The 23,211-nt window shown below is 36.8% G+C and overlaps 1 protein-coding gene across 1 annotated transcript in view; it reads left to right on the top strand.

The window, feature by feature from the left end:
- The window catches only part of LOC140162097 (uncharacterized), a 40,534-nt gene extending 25,599 nt beyond the window's left edge, over positions 1-14,935 (top strand). Inside the window, exons 5-8 of the mRNA XM_072185381.1 lie at positions 9,180-9,279; positions 11,340-11,486; positions 12,757-12,818; positions 13,693-14,935. Of these exons, the coding sequence (XP_072041482.1) occupies positions 9,180-9,279; positions 11,340-11,486; positions 12,757-12,818; positions 13,693-14,205 (822 nt within the window). The 3' untranslated portion in view covers positions 14,206-14,935. The remainder of the gene's footprint in view (positions 1-9,179; positions 9,280-11,339; positions 11,487-12,756; positions 12,819-13,692) is intronic.
- The last annotated feature ends 8,276 nt before the right edge of the window (positions 14,936-23,211 follow it).

Here is a 23,211-nt window from a genome sequence, read left to right as displayed (position 1 = left end):
TGACATGGGGGGTGTATGGGTTTCAATTTGAATTGCCCAGTGCATCCTCATCAACATGTAGTGGTCCTTCCTTACATGTTGTATGGTAAACCATTGTATGTTGTAATGCATGTGTGCCTTTCATATAGCATTAACAATTAAGGAAAATTGTCTGGCCCAGTAATGAAATAACATTGTTGGTCCTACTGATTGTGTTATTATATGAGAAAGCTTTTCAAACATTACAGCCTGTTCCTATATAAATATTGTAAAAAGGTAGTGGATGCTGGCTATTATAGAATACTCAATATATTGGCCAGCTCATCCATTATAAGTTACACATTATTATGATTTGATGAATCCAATTGTGTGAAAATATTGGATCCAAAGCATGATAATTATAAAATTGGCTGCTTTACGCCCAATATTAATTGGTCTCGCTATGAGTTTAAAAAAATACTATACTCGACAAAGTCTCGTTCAATATTTTAAAACTCATAGCTCGTACAATAAATTTGGGCTCAATTTTACCAATTTTATATCAATATTGGACAGTCAAAAGACAAATTCCTATCTTTTCTTCTCCAATAGAGGTTGTGCGTGAAATTATTGATTGGCTCCAAACAAAGGATTTGAACCGGTGTCCTTCACTGTAATCATGTCGGCGTTAATGCAGTCCATTCAATCAAATGTTGTCATCAACCTATTTGATCGTAGTGCATTTGTTATGTGTGTGAAATGAACTGTCGCGGTAGCTTGCAATGGCTTGCAATCATGCTTTTGTTGAATGCATTTGAGTAGTCTCCCATACTTGCGGTATGATACGTCATATGCACAACCTCTATTAACCCTAACCCTACCCGTGGTTTTTGTGCTATCAGAAGGGAAAGAAGGAACGAAAAAGGAGAGAAGATGAAGAAGAAAGTCACTTGCTTTTGGATTGAACCTCGGACCCCTCGCATGCCACGCAGAAGATCCCCAGCATGTAGCTACACAGGTGACGTTGGCCCGCCAGCGATTCCCTGGGTATATATGACTTGGTCTGATTGCGTCATCAAGTCCCGTGGAATGCATGCACGCAGAGTGGTTTTAATAGTGAGCTTTAGTGAGTCCTAGTTGGGTTAGGGTTAAAAATATTCTTAAAGACTTTTCTAAAACATGAAGGAATTTATTATTTTCTGTATTATCAGGTCCATAATCTATTCTTCAGTATATAGCAAAAAGGTTTTAAGCATCAGCATATACCAAAAGACTTTACCAATACACGTTTAGCCGGGCACACCGATAAAAATTAAAAATGCTAAATGTATAATATCTTTTTTATATATACCCTCCGTGCTGAAAATACTATCTTGAATAGATAGCAAAAGGAAAATCAGAATATACCAAAAGATTTTCCTAACACATGTTCTGCTTTAATAATTGTTTTCTGTATTATTACGTTAGGCTCGCAGTGCTATTTTCAGGAGATAGCGAAAAAGCATAAAACATCATCAACGAATGCCAAAACACTTCCCAAACACGCATATAGCTGGGCGCGCAATCAGAGATGAAGCAGACAGTAATAGGGATATGGTACATGTCGTAACGGGCCTCCCACCAATTTTATCTTCCCACCAATTTTACCCTCCCGCAAGGGCTCATAATTATTGCACAGCCCCTCATCAGCCAGTGAAAAATATGTGACGGTAAACTCAATATCAACATTCATTTATAGCCTTATCAAGACACTGAAAATGGAGAGTTGCACGATATTTGATAATCATCAATTTGAGATGTTGCTGACTGAAATTGATGGCAAAACTGGAGATATGAATAAAAAGAACCATTGTCATTAAAGACCTAAAAATTATATTTTTGTATATTTATTGCTTTTAGGACATTGTGTGGATTTGTAAATGACAGTGCAAAAGGATAGTGTTCATTGAGTGAGCAAATCCATTCAAATTGGTCTTTATGTGCATTTTCCTTACAAATATCGGAAAATCTGATTCAATAGGCATAGGAAGCTATAGACATACACATTGTTAGAATTGACAAAAAGCAGAAACAATGGTTAAAATGATCATATATTTTAGCATTATAACAAGCGGAAAAATTGTAATGCAAATGTGTGTATTTCTTAGGTTATGTGACTTTTAACTACCTTCTATACAAGTGCTGTATGGGGAGTAAATCAGGTGATAAACTACCTGGTGTTCTACATTTGTTCAGGCTATTGATAAACTACCTGGTATATCTACCTTGGATCAGGCTATTGATAAACTACCTGGTATATCTACCTTGGATCAGGCTATTGATAAACTACCTGGTATATCTACCTTGGATCAGGCTATTGATAAACTACTTGGTATATCTACCTTGGATCAGGCTATTGATAAACTACCTGGTATATCTACCTTAGATCAGGCTATTGATAAACTACCTGGTATATCTACCTTGGATCAGGCTATTGATAAACTACCTGGTATATCTACCTTGGATCAGGCTATTGATAAACTACTTGGTATATCTACCTTAGATCAGGCTATTGATAAACTACCTGGTATATCTACCTTGGATCAGGCTATTGATAAACTACTTGGTATATCTACCTTGGATCAGGCTATTGATAAACTACCTGGTATATCTACCTTGGATCAGGCTATTGATAAACTACCTGGTATATACCTTTGATCAGGCTATTGATAAACTACCTGGTATATCTACCTTAGATCAGGCTATTGATAAACTACCTGGTATATCTACCTTGGATCAGGCTATTGATAAACTACCTGGTATATCTACCTTGGATCAGGCTATTGATAAACTACCTGGTATATCTACCTTAGATCAGGCTATTGATAAACTACCTGGTATATCTATCTTAGATCAATCTATTGATAAACTACCTGGTATATCTACCTTAGATCAAACTATTGATAAACTACCTGGTATATCTACCTTAGATCAGGCTATTGATAAACTACCTGGTATATCTACCTTAGATCAGGCTATTGATAAAGTACCTGGTATATCTACCTTGGATCAGGCTATTGATAAACTACCTGCTATATCTACCTTGGATCAGGCTATTGATAAACTACCTGGTATATCTATCTTAGATCAGGCTATTGATAAACTACCTGGTATATCTACCTTGGATCAGGCTATTGATAAACTACCTGGTATATACCTTGGATCAGGCTATTGTTAAACTACCTGGTATATCTACCTTAGATCAATCTATTGATAAACTACCTGGTATATCTACCTTAGATCAAACTATTGATAAACTACCTGGTATATCTACCTTAGATCAGGCTATTGATAAACTACCTGGTATATCTACCTTAGATCAGGCTATTGATAAACTACCTGGTATATACCTTGGATCAGGCTATTGATAAACTACCTGGTATATCTACCTTAGATCAGGCTATTGATAAACTACCTGGTATATCTACCTTAGATCAGGCTATTGATAAACTACCTGGTATATCTACCTTAGATCAGGCTATTGATAAACTACCTGGTATATCTACCTTGGATCAGGCTATTGATAAACTACCTGGTATATCTACCTTGGATCAGGTTATTGATAAACTACCTGGTATATACCTTGGATCAGGCTATTGATAAACTACTTGGTATATCTACCTTAGATCAGGCTATTGACAAACTACCTGGTATATCTACCTTAGATCAGGCTATTGATAAACTACCTGGTATATCTACCTTGGATCAGGCTATTGATAAAGTACCTGGTATATCTACCTTGGATCAGGCTATTGATAAACTACCTGGTATATACCTTTGATCAGGCTATTGATAAACTACCTGGTATATCTACCTTAGATCAGGCTATTGATAAACTACCTGGTATATCTACCTTAGATCAGGCTATTGATAAACTACCTGGTATATCTACCTTAGATCAGGCTATTGATAAACTACTTGGTATATCTACCTTAGATCAGGCTATTGATAAACTACCTGGTATATCTACCTTAGATCAGGCTATTGATGAACTACCTGGTATATCTACCTTAGATCAGGCTATTGATAAACTACTTGGTATATCTACCTTAGATCAGGCTATTGATAAACTACTTGGTATATCTACCTTGGATCAGGCTATTGATAAACTACCTGGTATATCTACCTTGGATCAGGCTATTGATAAAGTACCTGGTATATCTACCTTGGATCAGGCTATTGATAAACTACCTGGTATATACCTTTGATCAGGCTATTGATAAACTACCTGGTATATCTACCTTAGATCAGGCTATTGATAAACTACCTGGTATATCTACCTTAGATCAGGCTATTGATAAACTACCTGGTATATCTACCTTAGATCAGGCTATTGACAAACTACCTGGTATATCTACCTTAGATCAGGCTATTGATAAACTACCTGGTATATCTACCTTGGATCAGGCTATTGATAAAGTACCTGGTATATCTACCTTGGATCAGGCTATTGATAAACTACCTGGTATATACCTTTGATCAGGCTATTGATAAACTACCTGGTATATCTACCTTAGATCAGGCTATTGATAAACTACCTGGTATATCTACCTTAGATCAGGCTATTGATAAACTACCTGGTATATCTACCTTAGATCAGGCTATTGATAAACTACCTGGTATATCTACCTTAGATCAGGCTATTGATAAACTACTTGGTATATCTACCTTAGATCAGGCTATTGATAAACTACCTGGTATATCTACCTTAGATCAGGCTATTGATGAACTACCTGGTATATCTACCTTAGATCAGGCTATTGATAAACTACTTGGTATATCTACCTTAGATCAGGCTATTGATAAACTACCTGGTATATCTACCTTGGATCAGGCTATTGATAAAGTACCTGGTATATCTACCTTGGATCAGGCTATTGATAAACTACCTGGTATATACCTTTGATCAGGCTATTGATAAACTACCTGGTATATCTACCTTAGATCAGGCTATTGATAAACTACCTGGTATATCTACCTTAGATCAGGCTATTGATAAACTACCTGGTATATCTACCTTAGATCAGGCTATTGATAAACTACTTGGTATATCTACCTTAGATCAGGCTATTGATAAACTACCTGGTATATCTACCTTAGATCAGGCTATTGATGAACTACCTGGTATATCTACCTTAGATCAGGCTATTGATAAACTACTTGGTATATCTACCTTAGATCAGGCTATTGATAAACTACCTGGTATATCTACCTTAGATCAGGCTATTGATAAACTACCTGGTATATCTACCTTAGATCAGGCTATTGATAAACTACCTGGTATATCTACCTTAGATCAGGCTATTGATAAACTACTTGGTATATCTACCTTAGATCAGGCTATTGATAAACTACCTGGTATATCTACCTTAGATCAGGCTATTGATGAACTACCTGGTATATCTACTTTAGATCAGGCTATTGATAAACTACCAGATATATACTTAGATCAAGCTATTGATAAACTACCTGATATATCTACCTTGGATCAGGCTATTGATGAACTACCTGGTATATCTACCTTAGACCAGGCTATTGATAAACTACTTGGTATATCTACCTTAGATCAAGCTGCTGATAAACTATGTGGTGTATCTACCTTAAATCAGTTTATTGATAAATTACTTAGTATATGTACCTTAGATCAGGTGTATCTACCAGAGAAATTGTCATTTATATTCGCTGTCATAGTGTGACATCAAAATCGATCATTATCAGGTAAACTGGTGCATGCTATCTGGGTTCTGAACCACAATCAAAATGATCACAACACAAAGTCAATGTGTTGCTAACAGATGTGTAATATGATATATTCTCTACAACAGCGAATACCCACATTTTTGGCTCTTGTATCAAAAAAGATTGGAATACTGGCTTGAAACTCAATAGGTGGGGTGAGGCTGTCAAGGTCATCATTCAACCAAGGCAGAAATAACTCGGACCATCCTCCATCCATACCATTTTACTTCGCAAAACTTGACTGTTTGTAGCTAGCTAAATATTAACTATTGTTATTTCACTTCAGAAAATTGATTTCAATTCTATTCAAATTCAATTCTTTCTGCACCTGGAGTCTTTCTATTCAATTCCAATTCAATCCACCTTGCTTTAGAATTAATTCAATTCGATTCCAATTCAATTTTTCAATTTCAAAATCATTTCATTTCAATTCCAATCCAATGCAGTGAAATTAACAGCTAATCAATTTCAATTCAATTCTGAGCATTCATTTCAATTCCAATTCAATTCCAATTCCAATACAGTTGCAGTTTGTGTTACAATGTAATTGACCAAAGGCACACTGCAAAAACTGTGTCTAGAGATTGAACACTTTTTTTTGTCTTTGATGTGTAAACACATGTAAAATCTAAACACAAATGTCAAACTTCAAAACATCAAAACACAATATCTAAACACAAGGCATCAAATTACTAAACATGTTAGCATTTAGACATGTTTACAAATTGAGGACAAGATGGTGTCTAGAAGAGTGTTTAATATCTAGACACTGTTTTTGCAGTACATGTTTTAAATTTTATAACACTTGAGTCAGCAACACAAAGTCAATACCAAGTACACTACTTGTCACAAAAGCATTTCAACAGAAGATACTTTATTGTTATGTTAACTCACTTTTCACATTCAAACAATGCGAGTGATCCTTGACCTCTGGGTCCTATTTTATGAAACTTTGGAACTTCTTAGGTGACTAACTTCCTAATAATGTCTTAACTTCTTGTCCACCTTGCACACTATTTGCTATACTTAAGGTGTGTCAGTGGTACATCGATAATGGGACCCTGCCCCTACACTGACCTCAAAGATGTCGAAAATCAACGTTTTGATACTATTAAAGCCCCTACTTGTTTTCTGCTCCTAAGATTTTACACCCAAAATCCTTGTACTTTTGAAAAAGTGTGAAAAAAGCTGTCAAATGTACAATGACTTTTATTTTTAAGCATAAAATTAGAAGCTTGAGGAAAAATAGGGGCTTTATGATTAGTGCCAAAAGTTTCAGATCTTCGGCAAGTTGGGGGGATCTCATACTCACATTATCGATCAAATCAAGCAATTTAAAACATTGGAAATGCTAAGAATCAATTTGCATCATATTAGAAGATATGAGTGTCTTTATGAACATAGAACCTATAATTTTTCCACATGACAAGAGAGACAGTAGATATTCTTCTAAAGAAAGATTAAGATCTCCAAAAAGTCTTAAATGATATCATACTTTTAATTTTCTTCAATTTTATGCTAACATTTTTAAATGAAAGCTTTCCAGAATACTTAGTTGCAATATGTTTTGTAATATGTTCATGTTTTGTACCAGTTTATGGTGATCTGTTTCTTTTTTATTTATCATGTTTAGGGAAATGCTAAATTTTTAATGTGTGTCTTTTGTGTGAATAGACCTGGAAGTGTATCAGAATTAAGAACGGGGAAAGGGCACTTTTTACAGGTGGAATGATCTGGAATCACAGACATCTGCTTGTGAATTGAAATGCTGAATTGAAATCAAAGCTGAATTTCATTTCAATTCCACTTCTTTCTTCATCACTCAACATGATTTCAATTCCAATCCAATTCAATTCTTCATTGGTCACGATGATTTCAATTCCAATCCAATTCAATTCATGCCCAAGTCCACTCATTTCGATTCCAATTCAATTCCAATGCATTGAAATCAAAATCCCCCAAAATTCATTTCAATTCAATTCGATTTCAATGCATTGAATTAACATTAATATTAACTATAATAGCTACACATACACAACTCACATACACTTCAACAGATCCATTAAAAATGTACAAATTCCCAGATATGTCGTATTTACGAGGTATGTCTATAAGTGGACAAAATATGCATGAAATAATTCCCAGTTCAGGCACGTGTATACAACGATATTATTCCACTTCAATTTTGCAAGCGACAATTACATGTAAATACATGTTCAGACTTCTCAATGATAAATACTGTACTTTACTTAAGAGTTAACTTTTTCACCTGTTTTCACAGTCAGGGCTATTCCATTTGAATTCCTTACACCCCCTATAGATATAACCTTGAATTTCAAATGGCATGTGATGACTCGGACCTGAATGGGCGACTCCATATGAAATCTACATCCCCTGTGTAGAAGATTAAGTTCATGTCTTCCATAGGGGGAGTATGGATTTCAACTGGAATAGCTCATTTTGCCTTATTGTATATTTCTTTAAAAATATTTTAAGTTTAATTTTATAAAAAAGGCTTTTTACTGTCAATGTGCTCTATTAATTTTGAGCCAAACAACTGAGTGAAATGAAATAAAAATAGCTATTTTGTTCCAGCTGCTGGAATGTGATTGCTTGTATTGGTCATAGATCCTGGGTGAAGAATGCCAATTTTTGTGCGCTTTGCACAAAATTATTTCACATTTGTACCAAATTTCACTAGTTTAGCTTCAATATGGCAAAAAAGTTTTCTTGCGCTTCGTGCGCATTTGTACAATAAGCTTATTTTGTTGTCAAAAGGGGCTGGATTCACTTTGCTAGAAGAAAATTTTCCAACCCCATCCCCAATGTCAAAAAGAAATCTACGACACTGGTATTGATGAATCTGATTGACTGAACTAAATCTTGGAATGTTTTTTTAAAATATGATTAGAATCAGGATTTATGGTAACTAGCATATTAAGCAGCTCCATTTGAATTTCATACACACTAAGAAAGATTCAACCTGAATCTTCAATTGAGGGAGGGTGAGTTACAAATGGAGCTGTGTGTTCATTCCATTTAAAATTCATACTCCCCCTGTGGAAGATATTACCACAATGTTCCACAGGGGTAGTGTAGATTTTAAATGGAATAGCCCATTATTTATTGATTTCATATTGCTTGTAAAAAATATATGAAAAAAAGATCGTTTGTCATTTATTTACTTTTTGCTGTTAATTCCTCCCAAAAATAAGATACGTATGGCCTACGTAAAGTAAGGGACATAATCATTAACCAAAGGGACATAATGTTTCAGTGAAAACTAACATCTTATGTTTCGGTGAAAACTAACATATTATGTTTCGGTGAAAACTAACATCTTATGGAAAACAAAATAAGAATCTGTTCCTTATTGAATTTGCACATTATTGCTTTAATTAATACAGTCATGTCTTGTTTTATCACCTGTTTCTGTCTTACAGTATTCCAATGGGTTACATAAGCTTCTGTGCATCGCACCTGTCTTCAAGTTTGTACAGCTTATTTTAACATTAGTCGTGTGGGAAAGAGTCAGATATACAGGTAATTAAAATTGGGCTGTTCTGGTTGAAATCCATGCACCTCATGGAAGGCATGACCTTAATGTCCTTCAAAGGGGATGTAGATCAGGGCTGTCAACTTTTGTAATTGCTTGGCGTGAGACAAGCGGCGTACCGGGATTTGACGACTCCAATGTTAATTTTGTACCATGCTCGAGAATGTGAATAGCTGGGGGAGGGGGGGGGGGAACAAATTATTCATGACGATGCATGAGATTTTGCTCATTTTCCAGCTTTTAGCGTGAGATTTACTACCTAAGCGTGAGATTATACTACCTTGGCGTGAGACCGTGAGAAAGTGACCCAATGCGTGAGACTCACGGCCAATGCGTGAGAGTTGACAGCCCTGATGTAGATTTCAAATAGAGTCACCCATTCAGGTAACCCTATTTTGAAATTCACACTCCCTGTATGGAAGAATAATGTCATCATGTCTTCAACTGGAGGTGTATGGATTTCAACTGGAATAGTCCATTTACCCAGGAGGCATTTTGTTTTTATTAATCTATAAAGTAAGGGTCCGGTCATATTTTACATTAGCTGCTGTGCATCATGCCAGTCTTCAAGTTTCTATAGCTTGTTTTAACATTTGATGAGAAAGAGCCAGACATATTAATTAAAATTTTCCCCAGGAGTCATTTCATTTTTATTAATCTATATAGTAAGGGGCTGGTCATAATCTATATCGGCTGCTGTTTTTTATTTAGAGAATAAAGGAATTGTTTTTGGCTGCTGGAGTTCATCTATTGTCTCATATAACACAGTTGACATCATTATTTTAAGTAAAACAACGAGGTGAAGCTGAGTTTTTTACGCCAAAAATAATGATGTCGCGTGTTATATGAGACGATAGATGCATGACAGTGGCTAAAAACAGTACCTTTATTCTAATTCTTAAACACCTGAATTCAAATAAATATATTAATCATAAGTATACCAAATTTTAATCAAATTAAATCCTACATTATACAAGGAATTACCTAGTGCTTGGAATCGATCAGTACCGTTGTTGCTATATACGCACCTCCGATTGGTTCAAATAGCATTTGCACCAACATTCTCAAGTGTTTAAGAATGTTGTTTCTAGTTGCCTGTTTGGAAAGGGAAATATAAACTGAGTTCTGATGTATAGCTGTTTGTGAAGAAAATGTTAACCTTTTTCTTTTAACCCTGGCTTTATTTGTTGATTTCATCCACATGATTTGATGGATTTCAGTGGGACTTGACCCTTTTGTACATTGATATGTGTGATGGCAACATGTGTGAGATCAAATGTCATTTGAGGTCATTTTGCAAATGTGCAATTTTTTGGGACCCACACATATGTAGGGCTAATATGTTATCATCCAAATGGTTGCCTGCCTGCCTGGTTGTTTGGCTGTCCGTTTCTTTGTTTGGCTGTCCGGGCAGTAAGCAAATCCATTAATCCACTTTACAGCACCAACGCAATAACCGACCAACTTCTAATTTGTTATAGTGATAGGATATGGTGGCCTGATCTGCTGTATAGTTTTGTATCATGTTATTTGCATATTAATGAATATTAATGAGCTGATTTGTATAATGCATATTATTTGTATTTACAAACCTTCGTTATTTACACACCTTTGTGGGGGACCACCTTAATTATGAACTGTAATTATAATTTTATGAACCATGAAAGCCTAAGAACCCAGGACACCATGTAATTTACTAATTTTCTAGGTTTTTTTTCCATTCAATACACCCCATAGTATGGCCCTCTATAACAATACACATACTGTGTGGAATAAAGAGTAGTATCATTTGCAACATGGGGGAAATGACCCCCAGTCAGAACTCTTGCTCCCCCCAGTAAAAACCCAAAAATATGAAAATGTCCACGTTTTGCGACACTTTTACTCAAAGTTTGTTGATTTTGCCCTCCCCCCCCCCCCGATTCACTTTGCCCCCAATGCCCTCACCAAAAAATATTCCCGGTGTTGCCACTGGTGGTTATTCCAGACACCTCTCCATGGTATATTTTATAAATAGAAATGCTTGTTTTAATATTTTTTATCTCAGGAGTAGAAGATGTTCCATTGCAATATTTATCAGATGTGGTCGAGTTTTCAGAGAGGGCAATGCTATTCATGACTATGATGCTGGCATCAGAAGGATGGTGTGTCCTCAGACCACATATCAAAAATATACGCTGTGCGCTCATTCCTGGTAAGTATATGTGTCACCTAGGAGTGTAAAGAAACTTTTCAAAAACAGCATTGGTCTGCTACAGGAAATAATCGTACGAGTATCATACTGGGTGAAGCCGAAGGTTGAACCCATTATCACACTGAGCACACAATAATTTCCCGTACCATACCGATGCTGAAGCTTATAATGAATTTATCATACCACTAAGTCATTCTAAATATTAAAGTAATTAATTTTGTTAACATTCTAATTGTTCCAAAAAAGGAAAAACATTACAAAACTTAGATGACTGTTCCGTGTATTATGTACGAGTATCGTACTTATGCAACAGGCTCATTGATTGGATGTAAAGTTTAAGTACGTATTCACTGACTATATACGAAATGATCTGGTTAGTGGTGTTCTTTGATGTTTCCCTTAGTGGTATGATAAAAGTATATACAAAATACTGAAAGAAACTTCCCTCTTCCAAAATGAAAATATAAATAAAAATAAACACATTTGTATTTCCTGTCCCATAGGAACAGATTGTTAGGAAAAAATTGGGTGACTTTTCAGCAATGCAGTTGCAAGTCTGGTAAGGCTAAGCATTTGGATGTCTTGAAGGCCTATATTTATTCAACTAAGGGACTGTGCAATAATTAATTATAAACCCTGCTCAGACCCTGGGTCCGACAGGGTTTGTCTGATATTGGGTCACTCATACAGGAGTAGCTGACAGGTAATCTGTGTCTGTGCAAAATATTTAGGCCTATGTTGAATGTAAGTGTCCTACAAAATTGTAAATTTATTTTGATTGTCCTGAGACTGTACTTCAAATTGCGCTGCATCAGGTGAAATTACACCACAACTTTCAAAATGGGGTGCACCCAAAGGTAAAAAAATTAACTCAAACACTGAAATTGCTAAATAACAATATCCTCTCACCTCACTAATCACATTTAATAGAACATTAAGAAAAATATCCTCTCACCTCACTAATCACATTTAATAGAACATTAAAAAAAAATCAGTACCGCAAGAGAAGATGATGTTGACCGCTAATGACAGGTGACTGCTAGTTTGTATTAATTTTCAAAATTATTGTAAGTATTCATTTGCATCGAAAATCTATTTTTTCCTAGTTTTCAAAATTTATCTGACAAACATCTTTTATCCCCAAGATCTTCAGATTACCGTATTCATTCCAATAAGCGTCCAGGTCGCTTAACAAAGTCATTTTGGGTGGGCGCTTATTAATTTATAAGCTCTAAAAGAATAACTATCTTGTGTGACTTTTCTTTTGCAGTTCTGTTTGTGGTGTTTCTGGGGTCTGTCATATGTGTAGTATGGGTACACAATTACTTCATGGTAAGTTGTTCAACTTTTCTTATTTCTCACAAACTTAAAATTGCTTACCGAGAGGAAGCTTTCATCCAGTATTCTCTTGGGCGTCTTCAGCCCCAATATTTGTACGTGGGGCGCTGTTGGCTATTCTGAGCCACCGACACCAGAGGGTGTCAGTCGGCTCAGAAGAGAGTTGTACATGGCGGGCAGGTAAGTTGTTTGGTCATCTTTTTCCAGCCTATGACTGCAACCACTAAGTTTGTGTTGCAGAGTCCTTTGTGTTCCCCCCTCCCCCCCCCTACCAAAAAAAAGAAGTCCTAAATGGCTGTATTTCTCTGTGAAGATGATAAAAGGTCGCAACAAAAACCCACTCACTTGATGCATAATCAGTCTGTGTTCCAAAAGTTTTGGCATTTTTTAAAAAGATTTTGGTTTAAAAACTTGGTGGGCATTTATCAGAGGGGATAGTTTATAAAAGAATATAATACCTTTGTTACATGCATTTCCAGTGTACAGTATTGTATTGTATTTCACTGATCTACTTACTTACATACAAGGCATTTATAGGGTGCCATTTCATAAAGACCATGGAGCCAATTAAGAAGGAAAACAAAACATTTGAAAGACAAAACAAAACAACAAACAAAGCAGAAGATTATTTTGGGAACAGTGAGAGAAACACACTTGTCGAAATCTGATTTCAGACCTTTTAGGGTTGAATTTGAAAGAGATGTAAGGTGTCCGTTGCATACTGCAAGCTGGGACTGGTTTGGTTGTACAAAGAAATTGATTCAACAAGATAATTTGGTCCATATCCATGCTGACATATGAACATGTAAAGCAAGATTTTATATAAAATTCTTTACTTATCTTTTATATCCAATTGTTATTTTTACAGGCGTTTGCAGTGTGTAGTATTGTATTTGTAATCTATCGTGCTCTCAAGTGGTGCTCTTGTAATCTGGACAGCTTACATCGTCAGCTTATTATGACTACGCAATTTATTATGCAAAAAGAAGTCAAATTCAAAGACATAAGCTTACTCACTCAACTCATGCAGAAGAGGCTCATATACCTCAGGTTGAGGCTAGTCTGCGCTGTGTTCACGATGGTGTTCGCTGTCGTCGCAACTATGTCCACATTCCTGGCGGAATTTTCGTGGGTAAGGACTCTAGCCTATGAGATTCCAGAACTTATGGTGTATTTCTGCCTTGGGATGATATTTAGGTTACGAGACTTTGCGCCGTACGAGAATATCGAGGTGATCACGCCAAAGGAGAGATCCGTTATAATTTTGTTGCCGCATCCGGACGTCAGGTGGCCGATGCGACAAAAATTAGTGCTTGGATCACCGATGGAAAAGCCGGTTGATGAGGTAACCGAGGAAGATGAGCTTCTTAAAGAGCCGTAACTTGCACAGCTTATAGCACTTGTACATGCATTTTATTTTCCTACCATAACGTAATATATATATTGAAAATGTAATATAGAGAGAACAACTCATGCTAATATAATTCTATATATAAATATGTATGCTAGCTTGTCTAGGCTACTGACAATCCTTGGCATGTAACCATAACGGAATAATTCTGGTATATCCTACGCACAAGTATAACCCTAATCCTATATAACCATAAAAAATAGGGTGTGCAGGGTAAACCAGAATTGTATTGAAAACACAGAGTGCGCAGGGTAAACCAGAATTGTACCATCATAACTATGTATAATAAGCATCATCATAACTATCTATAATAAGCATCATCGTAACTATGTATAATAAACAAAGGTTTTTTTGTTGGATAACAGTTGGTTATACGACCAAAGGAAAAGCAGAAGATGAAAAATGGACAATATCTCATCAAAGATAGACTGGAATTGAGTTAACAAGCTGCTTTGATTTGCAAAATACTATATTCTCTCTCTAATTAACATCCCATTGTCTAAAAATGGGGTATTAATGGTAATTGCACAGATAAGAAATTATAAAGACCATAACCCAACAGGCAAAGTCCCCATGCTTTGTATGCTGTGAATTCTGGCATATTCATGGGGAGGAATTGTTCAATTGTGAGTGTGTATCAAATCTTCCACAGGTGGATTTCAAATTAAATAGCCCAATCAAGTATTCAGCAAACTGGTGATGATGGTGACACTTTGTCCTCTAATTCATATCTGTATGGAGTGCAAAGCTATAGAGTACCGAAGTGATGACGTCAGAATTTTTTTTTTTTTTTTTTGGCATTTCACCGTTTTGAATACCATGTATCGGTGGAGCATGATGAAAAACAGTCCAAATTTGGTGGGAATCGGATCATGAGGGCCCGAGATATGGCCGCATGAATACCTAATTAGCCCCATTGAAATCAGTGTAAATTGGCCTGGTTCCAAACAGTTATGAACATAAAATTTTATGACGTCATGGGCTATTCCAGTTGAAATCCACTACACCCTCTGTGGAAGACATGATCTTAATCTTACTCATAGGGAATATGAATTTCAAATGGGGTTATTCATCAACTCAAATTTCTCGGCCATATTCTGCGTCTTGAAGATGGCGAGCCTGTGAAAGAATATGTGCTTTATATTCCACCACATGGAAAGAGGAAACCGGGACGGCCGCGCACACTGTACTTACAGTATGTCCAGCACCTCCTGGGAGATACTGAGGGGATGCTGCAGCCAAACAAAATTGTTTCGCTTGCCCAAGATCGCATTAGTTGGAGAAAGCTTGTAGTCGCCTGCTCCGCAGCCGACTGATGATGATGATGATGATGATTTTGAAATCTATACACCCTATATGTGGGAGATTTAGGTCATGTGTTCCGTAGGGGGTGTATGGATTTCAAATGTAATAGCCCCTATTATCAGTAGGTCAAGACAATGTAAAATGAAACCTATTCCAGTTGAAATCTATATACATGTACACCCCTATGGAAGACATGATCTTAATCTCCCACCATACACAGGGGGTATAAATTTCAAATGGAGTCGCCCATTCCGGTAACCCCATTAGAAATTCACACTCCCGGATTGAAGACTGAAGTCATATCTTCCATAGGGGGTGTATGAATTTCAACTGGAATAGCCCATTGCCTGTAACACATTAGACTGTAACTAACATTGTATATTACAGATTTTGTCTGCAATTTGTGCTCCAGTACCTCATCTAGTTTGCTAACTTAATGCAGCAGCTATCCATAATAATCAAAGACTGAGAAAAAACAAGACTAGAAATAATGCAATTAACACTTTGCTCTCATAGCCAACCATATTCCAATCCTATAAATTAAAACAAAAAGAGAAAAACAAATTCATCAGAAGTTCCACCAAAACGTACACCAGGGAATGTAGAACAAATTCCAAAAACACAACACCATTGACCAATCTGGCAAAAGATGTATTTTTGCAATGCTTTAGTAGTGATACTTTCAATTCTCAAAAGGCGATTGTGTGATTTTTATCATCATTGTTGAATTTTATATTATTATTTGATATTTCAGCATGCTTTGCTCTTCATGCATGGACAATGGGATTGGGCTATTCCATTTAAAATCCACACTACCCCTGTGGACGATTTTGGAAATACCTTCACCAGGGGGAGTATGAATTTCAAATGAAATTAGTAGCTCCATTTGAAACTTGTTCCCCCTCAGGGGAAGATTCAGGTTGAATCTTTCTCAGATGGTGTATGGAATTCAGATGGAGCTGCCTAATGTGCTCATTCGATTTGAAATTCATACTCCCCCTGTGACAGACATTTCCAAAATCTTCCACAGGGGTAGTGTGGATTTGAAATGGAACAGCCCATTGCGATAATACCTCAATCTCAACATAACGTGACAACAATAATAAAAAGTAACACATGCCAATCTATAGAGATACAACATTAAGGAGTCGTCACTATTTACACCGGGGGGACGGGTTAGAGGATTTTTTATTTATTTTAGCACAAAATGTTTTTGCCCCCTTCATATGGAAGGAAATATTTCACATCCCCCCTCCTAAAATCCTCTGTTCCCCTATGTCACACATAATGAATAGCAATGCAATGAGGTTTACATATTTGAGGGTCTTGTGCCACAAGTTGCAGACAAAAGACAACTTAATTTGTTGCATTATGTGTCCTAGTTCTGATGGTATTAGATCAAATATGGCACCTATTCTCAGATGCATATACATCTGTACTAGTCTTGTTTGAAGGCGGCTTAAGACTCCTTCGTCACATAAACAAACTAATTAGTGAGTGTTATTTCCAGCATATCACCATACCCTTTGTTCAGGTCTGGAATCAAAAGTGATGAACTTCAGGGCTGACATTTATAACAGCATGTCAACAGACTATCCCATGCTCAATGGATTATTCCATTGGGATTGGCTAGGGTTAATTATTTTGAAACTCATAAATCTTCCTCGGGGGAATGTAGATTTCAAATGGAATAGCATCATGTAATGTCAGCCTTGTGTTGATTGCATGATTTTGAGATTTACAAGGTAATTGATATTGTCAAAGATATGCATCTGTTATTAACGATAGACTATTCCAGGTAAAATCCATACACCCCATAAACATGACCTTAATCTACCAAACAGAGGATATAGATGTCAAATGGAGTCACCCATTCAGTAACCCCATTTGTGGGAGATTAAGGTGATATCTTCCATAGGGGGTGTAGGAATTGAAATTGGAACTGCCCAATTATACAGTAATTTGATTAGTATTTGAAGAGAGTTAATGACAAGATAGAATACAGTAATGATGAGATAGAATCCATTAATTGGGGCTTAGGTTTAATTGGAGCAAGTAGTCGTGCTATCAGAAAATATAGCTTGGTATACCATACATTTGTAGATTCAAACCGCATGGGTTATAATCCAGCCAAATAAAACTGCGATATTTGCAGTGAAATGGTAATAATTAATAAACAATGAAATGGGGTAATAGGCACACTGTGATTCATATCAAGTGTAAATATCATAAATCCTTACACTTCTAACAAGTTTGACAAGCCACAACAGTGATTATGAGGAGTGAATGGAATTTTATATGTAGTTGTGATAAACATATGAAAAAAGGAAAATTGCCAAGCTGTTTTCCCCTTCTGTAGGCTGTAGGCTTCAGAACCAAATACTCAGCCGTCCCCCCAATAATTTGGGTATGGGGGCTCAACAATTCCAGGTGAAGCAAAAAACAAAAACAAACTGATCAGATATTGGAAAAAAGATGTTTTTCTATTTTTGCCAAATTTTCGGACTCGGAGGGTGAATGAATGCCCCTCTCTGCCACCCACCAGAACAGTTCTTCAATAAAGTTTGGCTTAGTCAGTTCCCAAAACTTGTACAGATTGCACATGAAATCCTGCGTACGGGCCTGATTATGGTCCATTTGAATTCCTCCAGACAGTACCATATGCATGTGATATATGCTTGATCAAAGGCAGTGTATCTGTAGGGCACAGTAACTTCATGTTGCATTGCGCTCTACAGATAGATCACCTTTGACCGCTTATGTATCACACATGGATGCTACTGTCTTCAGAAAGCCAAATGGACTAATAGGTACCCCATGTTTGCTAACCCTGCTACATGTACTAAGAAGTAAGTTATTGTCGCTAGTACAATACCTGCATGTTTATATACGCCATCATGGGTGTTTGCGCAGTATTGATCCAGATCCAGACTCAGATCCAGACGGTTTGATATTTGTGATACAATCAAGCAAAATCAGTCGGAACTCGGAAATATTAAAATTTCAGTTATAGGACAGTAAAAAGCAGTAACAAACAGGCATGAGAGTGAGGAATTTTAAAAAAGAGGAAAAATGGCGAAAGGAGGGGCGTAGCGACTGGAGTATCGCCCTCACGGCGGGGGGGGTCCAGGGGCCGCTTAAGGGCCCCTGGTGGGGTCCAGGGGCGAAGCCGCGGCGGGGTCGAGGGGCGGAGCCCCCGAAGCCAGAGGGCTTCTACACTGTAAAAACCCTATTGAGGCCCTCTCAGGAGAGCAATTTTACAGGAAAAAAAGACACATAAATGAAGACAAAATGTTTAATTTGAATGAAAAAATAGCACTTTTTAGTACAATGTTACTGGTGCATAAACCATTTGATGGATGGTTTGACCTGTGACCTCACCTAATTTGACCCCTAGATGACCTTTGACCTCAAGACCCTTCACCTCAGCCCTAGTCCCCCATCCACTGATCATTGTTACCAAGTTTGGTTTTAATTGGCATAGCAAATGTATACATAAAAAAATGTGTTGCGTTTGGATGATACAGCGATTTGAAATTTCAACTGCCTATACTTTTTACATGCGGGCGGCCATCTTAAATTGGCCATATTTACTTAACAACATGACCGATGAAGCCGATTCTTGGATATGTGATGCACAATTAAAATTCGATTATTTTTGACCTTTGACCCCTACATACCCTTTGGCCTATAACCCCAACTTAAATCAACCCTAGACTTTGGCACAACCATGTGAGAAACGAAATGAGGTATGTGCCTCCTAAATGATAGTCAACAAATTCAACAATACAATGAATGACATGCATGCATCAGTGCATGAAGATACAAAAATGACAAAGAGTTTTAAGCTACGGAAGAACAGTGTTACTCTTCCTCATCTTCAATATCTTCTTGTGGCTATCATTTCCCACGTGGTCAACTAGAGCCACGCGTCCCCTCATTGCGTATTTGATCTCCTTATCACAAACAATGCAGAAAGCAAAACCAGGTTTCTTGATCAATCTTATGCAATGCGACAACTTCTGCCCGGTTGCACTGTGTGTATGATCCAGCCATTCCCACCGCCATAAGGTCTTCACCAGGGGGTCTTTTCGATCTTCTTGAATAGCTAGCTTGCTTGCAGAAGTGCCCTTTCTAGGAAATCACAATCCCTCGACGCCATACTAACTCTTTGGTAATGTTTTTTAGTTCAAATATTTCGCTTTCGGACACGATTGTTTGGATTTTATTCACCCGATCGGGCGGTCGCATCTCTTTACAGACGAAATTCATGACATGAACCATCTTTAAAAAAGTTTACTATCGTCGGGTCAAAGGTCTTTTGCTATATAGCCTCATCCCCAAGTTTGTGGGTAGCCCAAGTGCACGTATATGTTAATCTTTAGCGTCATCAAGAGTCTGATGGTGAGACTACTTTTGCTAATATTCGATTCCAGTCGTTTATCGCGAGTAAAACATGTACAATTCAGACGGGGATTTCCGCGATTTACCTAATACTTGAAAAACGCGGAAAGCAGTTATTCTCATGATTTGGGTCATTGAAAGCGAGGAAAATCGCGGAAAGCGGAGATTTCTCATGCCTGAACAAAGCTGCATTTTGCAGAAAACCCCATTGAAATTGAACAACTAGTTCCAAAGATATGAGCAATTAAAGAGTTTACAAAACAGGAAACAAAAAGAAATATTTCCTTTGTTTGGGTATATCTCAAAATCAATATTTCCGAGTTCCGACTGGTTTTGCTTGATCGCATCACATTTATGATCTTGTGGTGTATCCCATGAAACATGAAACAATAAGGCTAAATGGAATATGGCACCAGACCATAGATATTACACCATATTTTGTGAGAATAAGCAGCAAGTAACAACTTTATCCTTCAGTGAACATGAATTTTATATCCTCAGACTTGTTGGTAAACTTTAGTGAAGGATTTTAGTATGGTAATCTTACTGAAAAAATGTTTGGTAATCTGACTAATGCTAGTCCAATATCATCATTGCTTTGAACAAGAGTGCCAGTTAAGCCATGCGTGAAGTATGCATGCATTATTCCGTTATTCCTTACATAACATTGAGAATATAAGCATGTAATACAGATTTAATAATAATAATAATAATTTTTGGATTTATAAAGCGCCTTTCTCCAGATCTTAGAGGACTCAAAGCGCTGTAATTTCGCTGCAATGGTGAATCATCACAATCAGATTGCATCAACTAGGTTGCTGCCGAACGGCGCACACCTATCCGCATTTAGATTGTAACATCCACCAATTATTGTGCAGCTCCCCAAATTCCATTGGGTGAAGGAAGTTTTTGATAACCAAACAACTAATCATCGATTTTTGCGATACAGGAGGAAACCGGAGATCCCGGAGAAAACCTGCGAGAGCGAGCATGGAATCAGGATAAACCAAGTGCACATGAGTCCTTGGGCGCGCCGGGCTTGAACCCGGGACCTCAGTGGTGCAAAGCGAGGGAACTACCGCTGCGCTAACTCGCCCTCCCTAAATTTGTTATTATTAGATTTGTTATTATTTAAGTGTGATTACAGGATTCGGGGTCACTAAAGGATAAAACTTTTAATGTATACAAACCTAGAACCTATAAATTTGGTTTATGTATGTATGTATGTATTTAGACCCACAACAGCTGAATGGAGTATCCCATGGTCCTTTGTGGTACTATACTAGAACTACATGTGCCATTGAAAATGTACACAAAATCCCTCATTTCACCTTTCAATTACTCACTTCCCTGAGGGGTGCTTAAGACTTAAGTTTGGGAAAAATATGATCCCTAAAGTATTGTGCAACTTATCCAGGTCTTAATACTTCAGCAGCTCTTACACATTTTTTGTATACATTTGATATGGAGTATACCAGTCTGTTGCAATGCATGATGGGATGGGCCATTCAGCTGCTGTGATGTAGACCTAGTGACTTCACATTATTGCATGTTGTGGCATTTGAACTTCTTAAGCAAATCAAATATATCTTAATGGCCTATTCAGCGACACTCTGTACAAAATATTAATTATCTACCTGCACCACCAAAAAGTCAAGGATTATATAGGCAAATTTGATTACAATAATAATACCATGTCTATTTTGTAAAGCATGTAAATAATCCACTTTGAAAGTGTAACTTGCTATCCTCTGTGTTGACTGGTAGCGCCGTACCATGTCATATATCGCCTTGTTGTTTGATAAGAAAAACAAGTATAGACATGCTTTTATTCCATCATAATTGTCTTGTCTTTATCAGATTGCTTTCAGGTTTGACATTTGTCCATTTCAGTAGCACATCTATGAGAACTACCTACTGATTGGTCAAAATGAATACTGCGTCCAATTTTGAACCAATCAAGGATGATATTAATAAGATCCTCTGCAAATGCAAGTTTAACCATACATAGTTTAAAGTTTAGTTATAATTGGCAATTGAAATGAGCATTTCAAGTTATCAACCAATCAGAAATGCTGTTAGATGACCAGTAGTGTCCAGGGAGTTAATTGTTCCACAAATGGTGTGTGGTTCAGCAAATCCCTGAATGTCACTTATGTACAGGCTGTATCAAAATGATTGTTCTCGATATGTTTTTGGTGTTTTTGAATTACCTGCATCTTCCAAAGTATAGAGTTTAGTAATATCAAGTTATTTTGATGGTGCGGTTGGAAGAGCCAGACTTTTCAAAAACGCAGCAAACCAGGGGAGAACAATCATTTTGATCTGTATCATAAGAAGAGTACAGAAAAGGAAAAAGTTTTGATTATGCTGCCCTCTACAGTCAGTATAATAAGCTATTCCATTTAAAGTCCACACTACTCCTGGGGAAGATGTTAGAAATATGTTCCACAGCAGGAGTATGAATTTCAACTGGAATGAACATATTAGGCAGCCCCATTTGAATTTCATACACCCTCAGAGAAGGATTCAACCTGATTCTTCCACAGGGGTAGTGTGGATTTTAAACGAAATAGCCCAATACAGGTGGGACTTTATGATTACCGTATATTCTTTAATAATTGCCCCCACCATTTTTTTTTAACCAAACCATTCCATATGTACCATACAGTACCTGTTTTTTGTAGTTGCGATCATTGAATTTACGATATCCATGTGTGCGGCCATTATTATCAACAGTGTTTGCAGTATTTGTAGAAATTTCTTATTGTTTGTGGAGCAGCACAACACTGCCAGATGGTACTAGCAATGTTTTTAATCGGAATTATCATTGTAAAAAAGATCTCTAACTAACGCTCACCTTTTGAAAATGTTACGCCCCTGGAGGTGTTTATTAGAGAATATACGATATGTAAATTTAACTGCTAGTTATTCCATTTGTGTATATTCTTCACAAATCTTCATTTCAGCTTATAATTGTTTTGAATACTGTACATAAGTGTGAAATAGAATTGATTTTTCATAAGAATATCCATTCTGATATTATCTTTGTAATGTAACATTGTCGTTCATTTTATCAATAGCTGTATTTACCAACAAATATATTGTAGTGGAATACGTTCCAGTCCATGTGGCTATTTCAGAAACTAATGGTACCCCCTATGGAATGCAAACAGATTTTTACAGCAAATATTGGATTCCTATGGCAAAGTTAAAAAAAAAAAATTGGGAATTACGAAAAGTGCTTGCAAAAATTCCAAAAACTGA

This window comes from Amphiura filiformis, chromosome 10, assembly GCF_039555335.1.
Source record: "Amphiura filiformis chromosome 10, Afil_fr2py, whole genome shotgun sequence".
Taxonomy (NCBI): domain Eukaryota; kingdom Metazoa; phylum Echinodermata; class Ophiuroidea; order Amphilepidida; family Amphiuridae; genus Amphiura; species Amphiura filiformis.
This window is presented reverse-complemented; position numbering and strand designations above follow the sequence as displayed.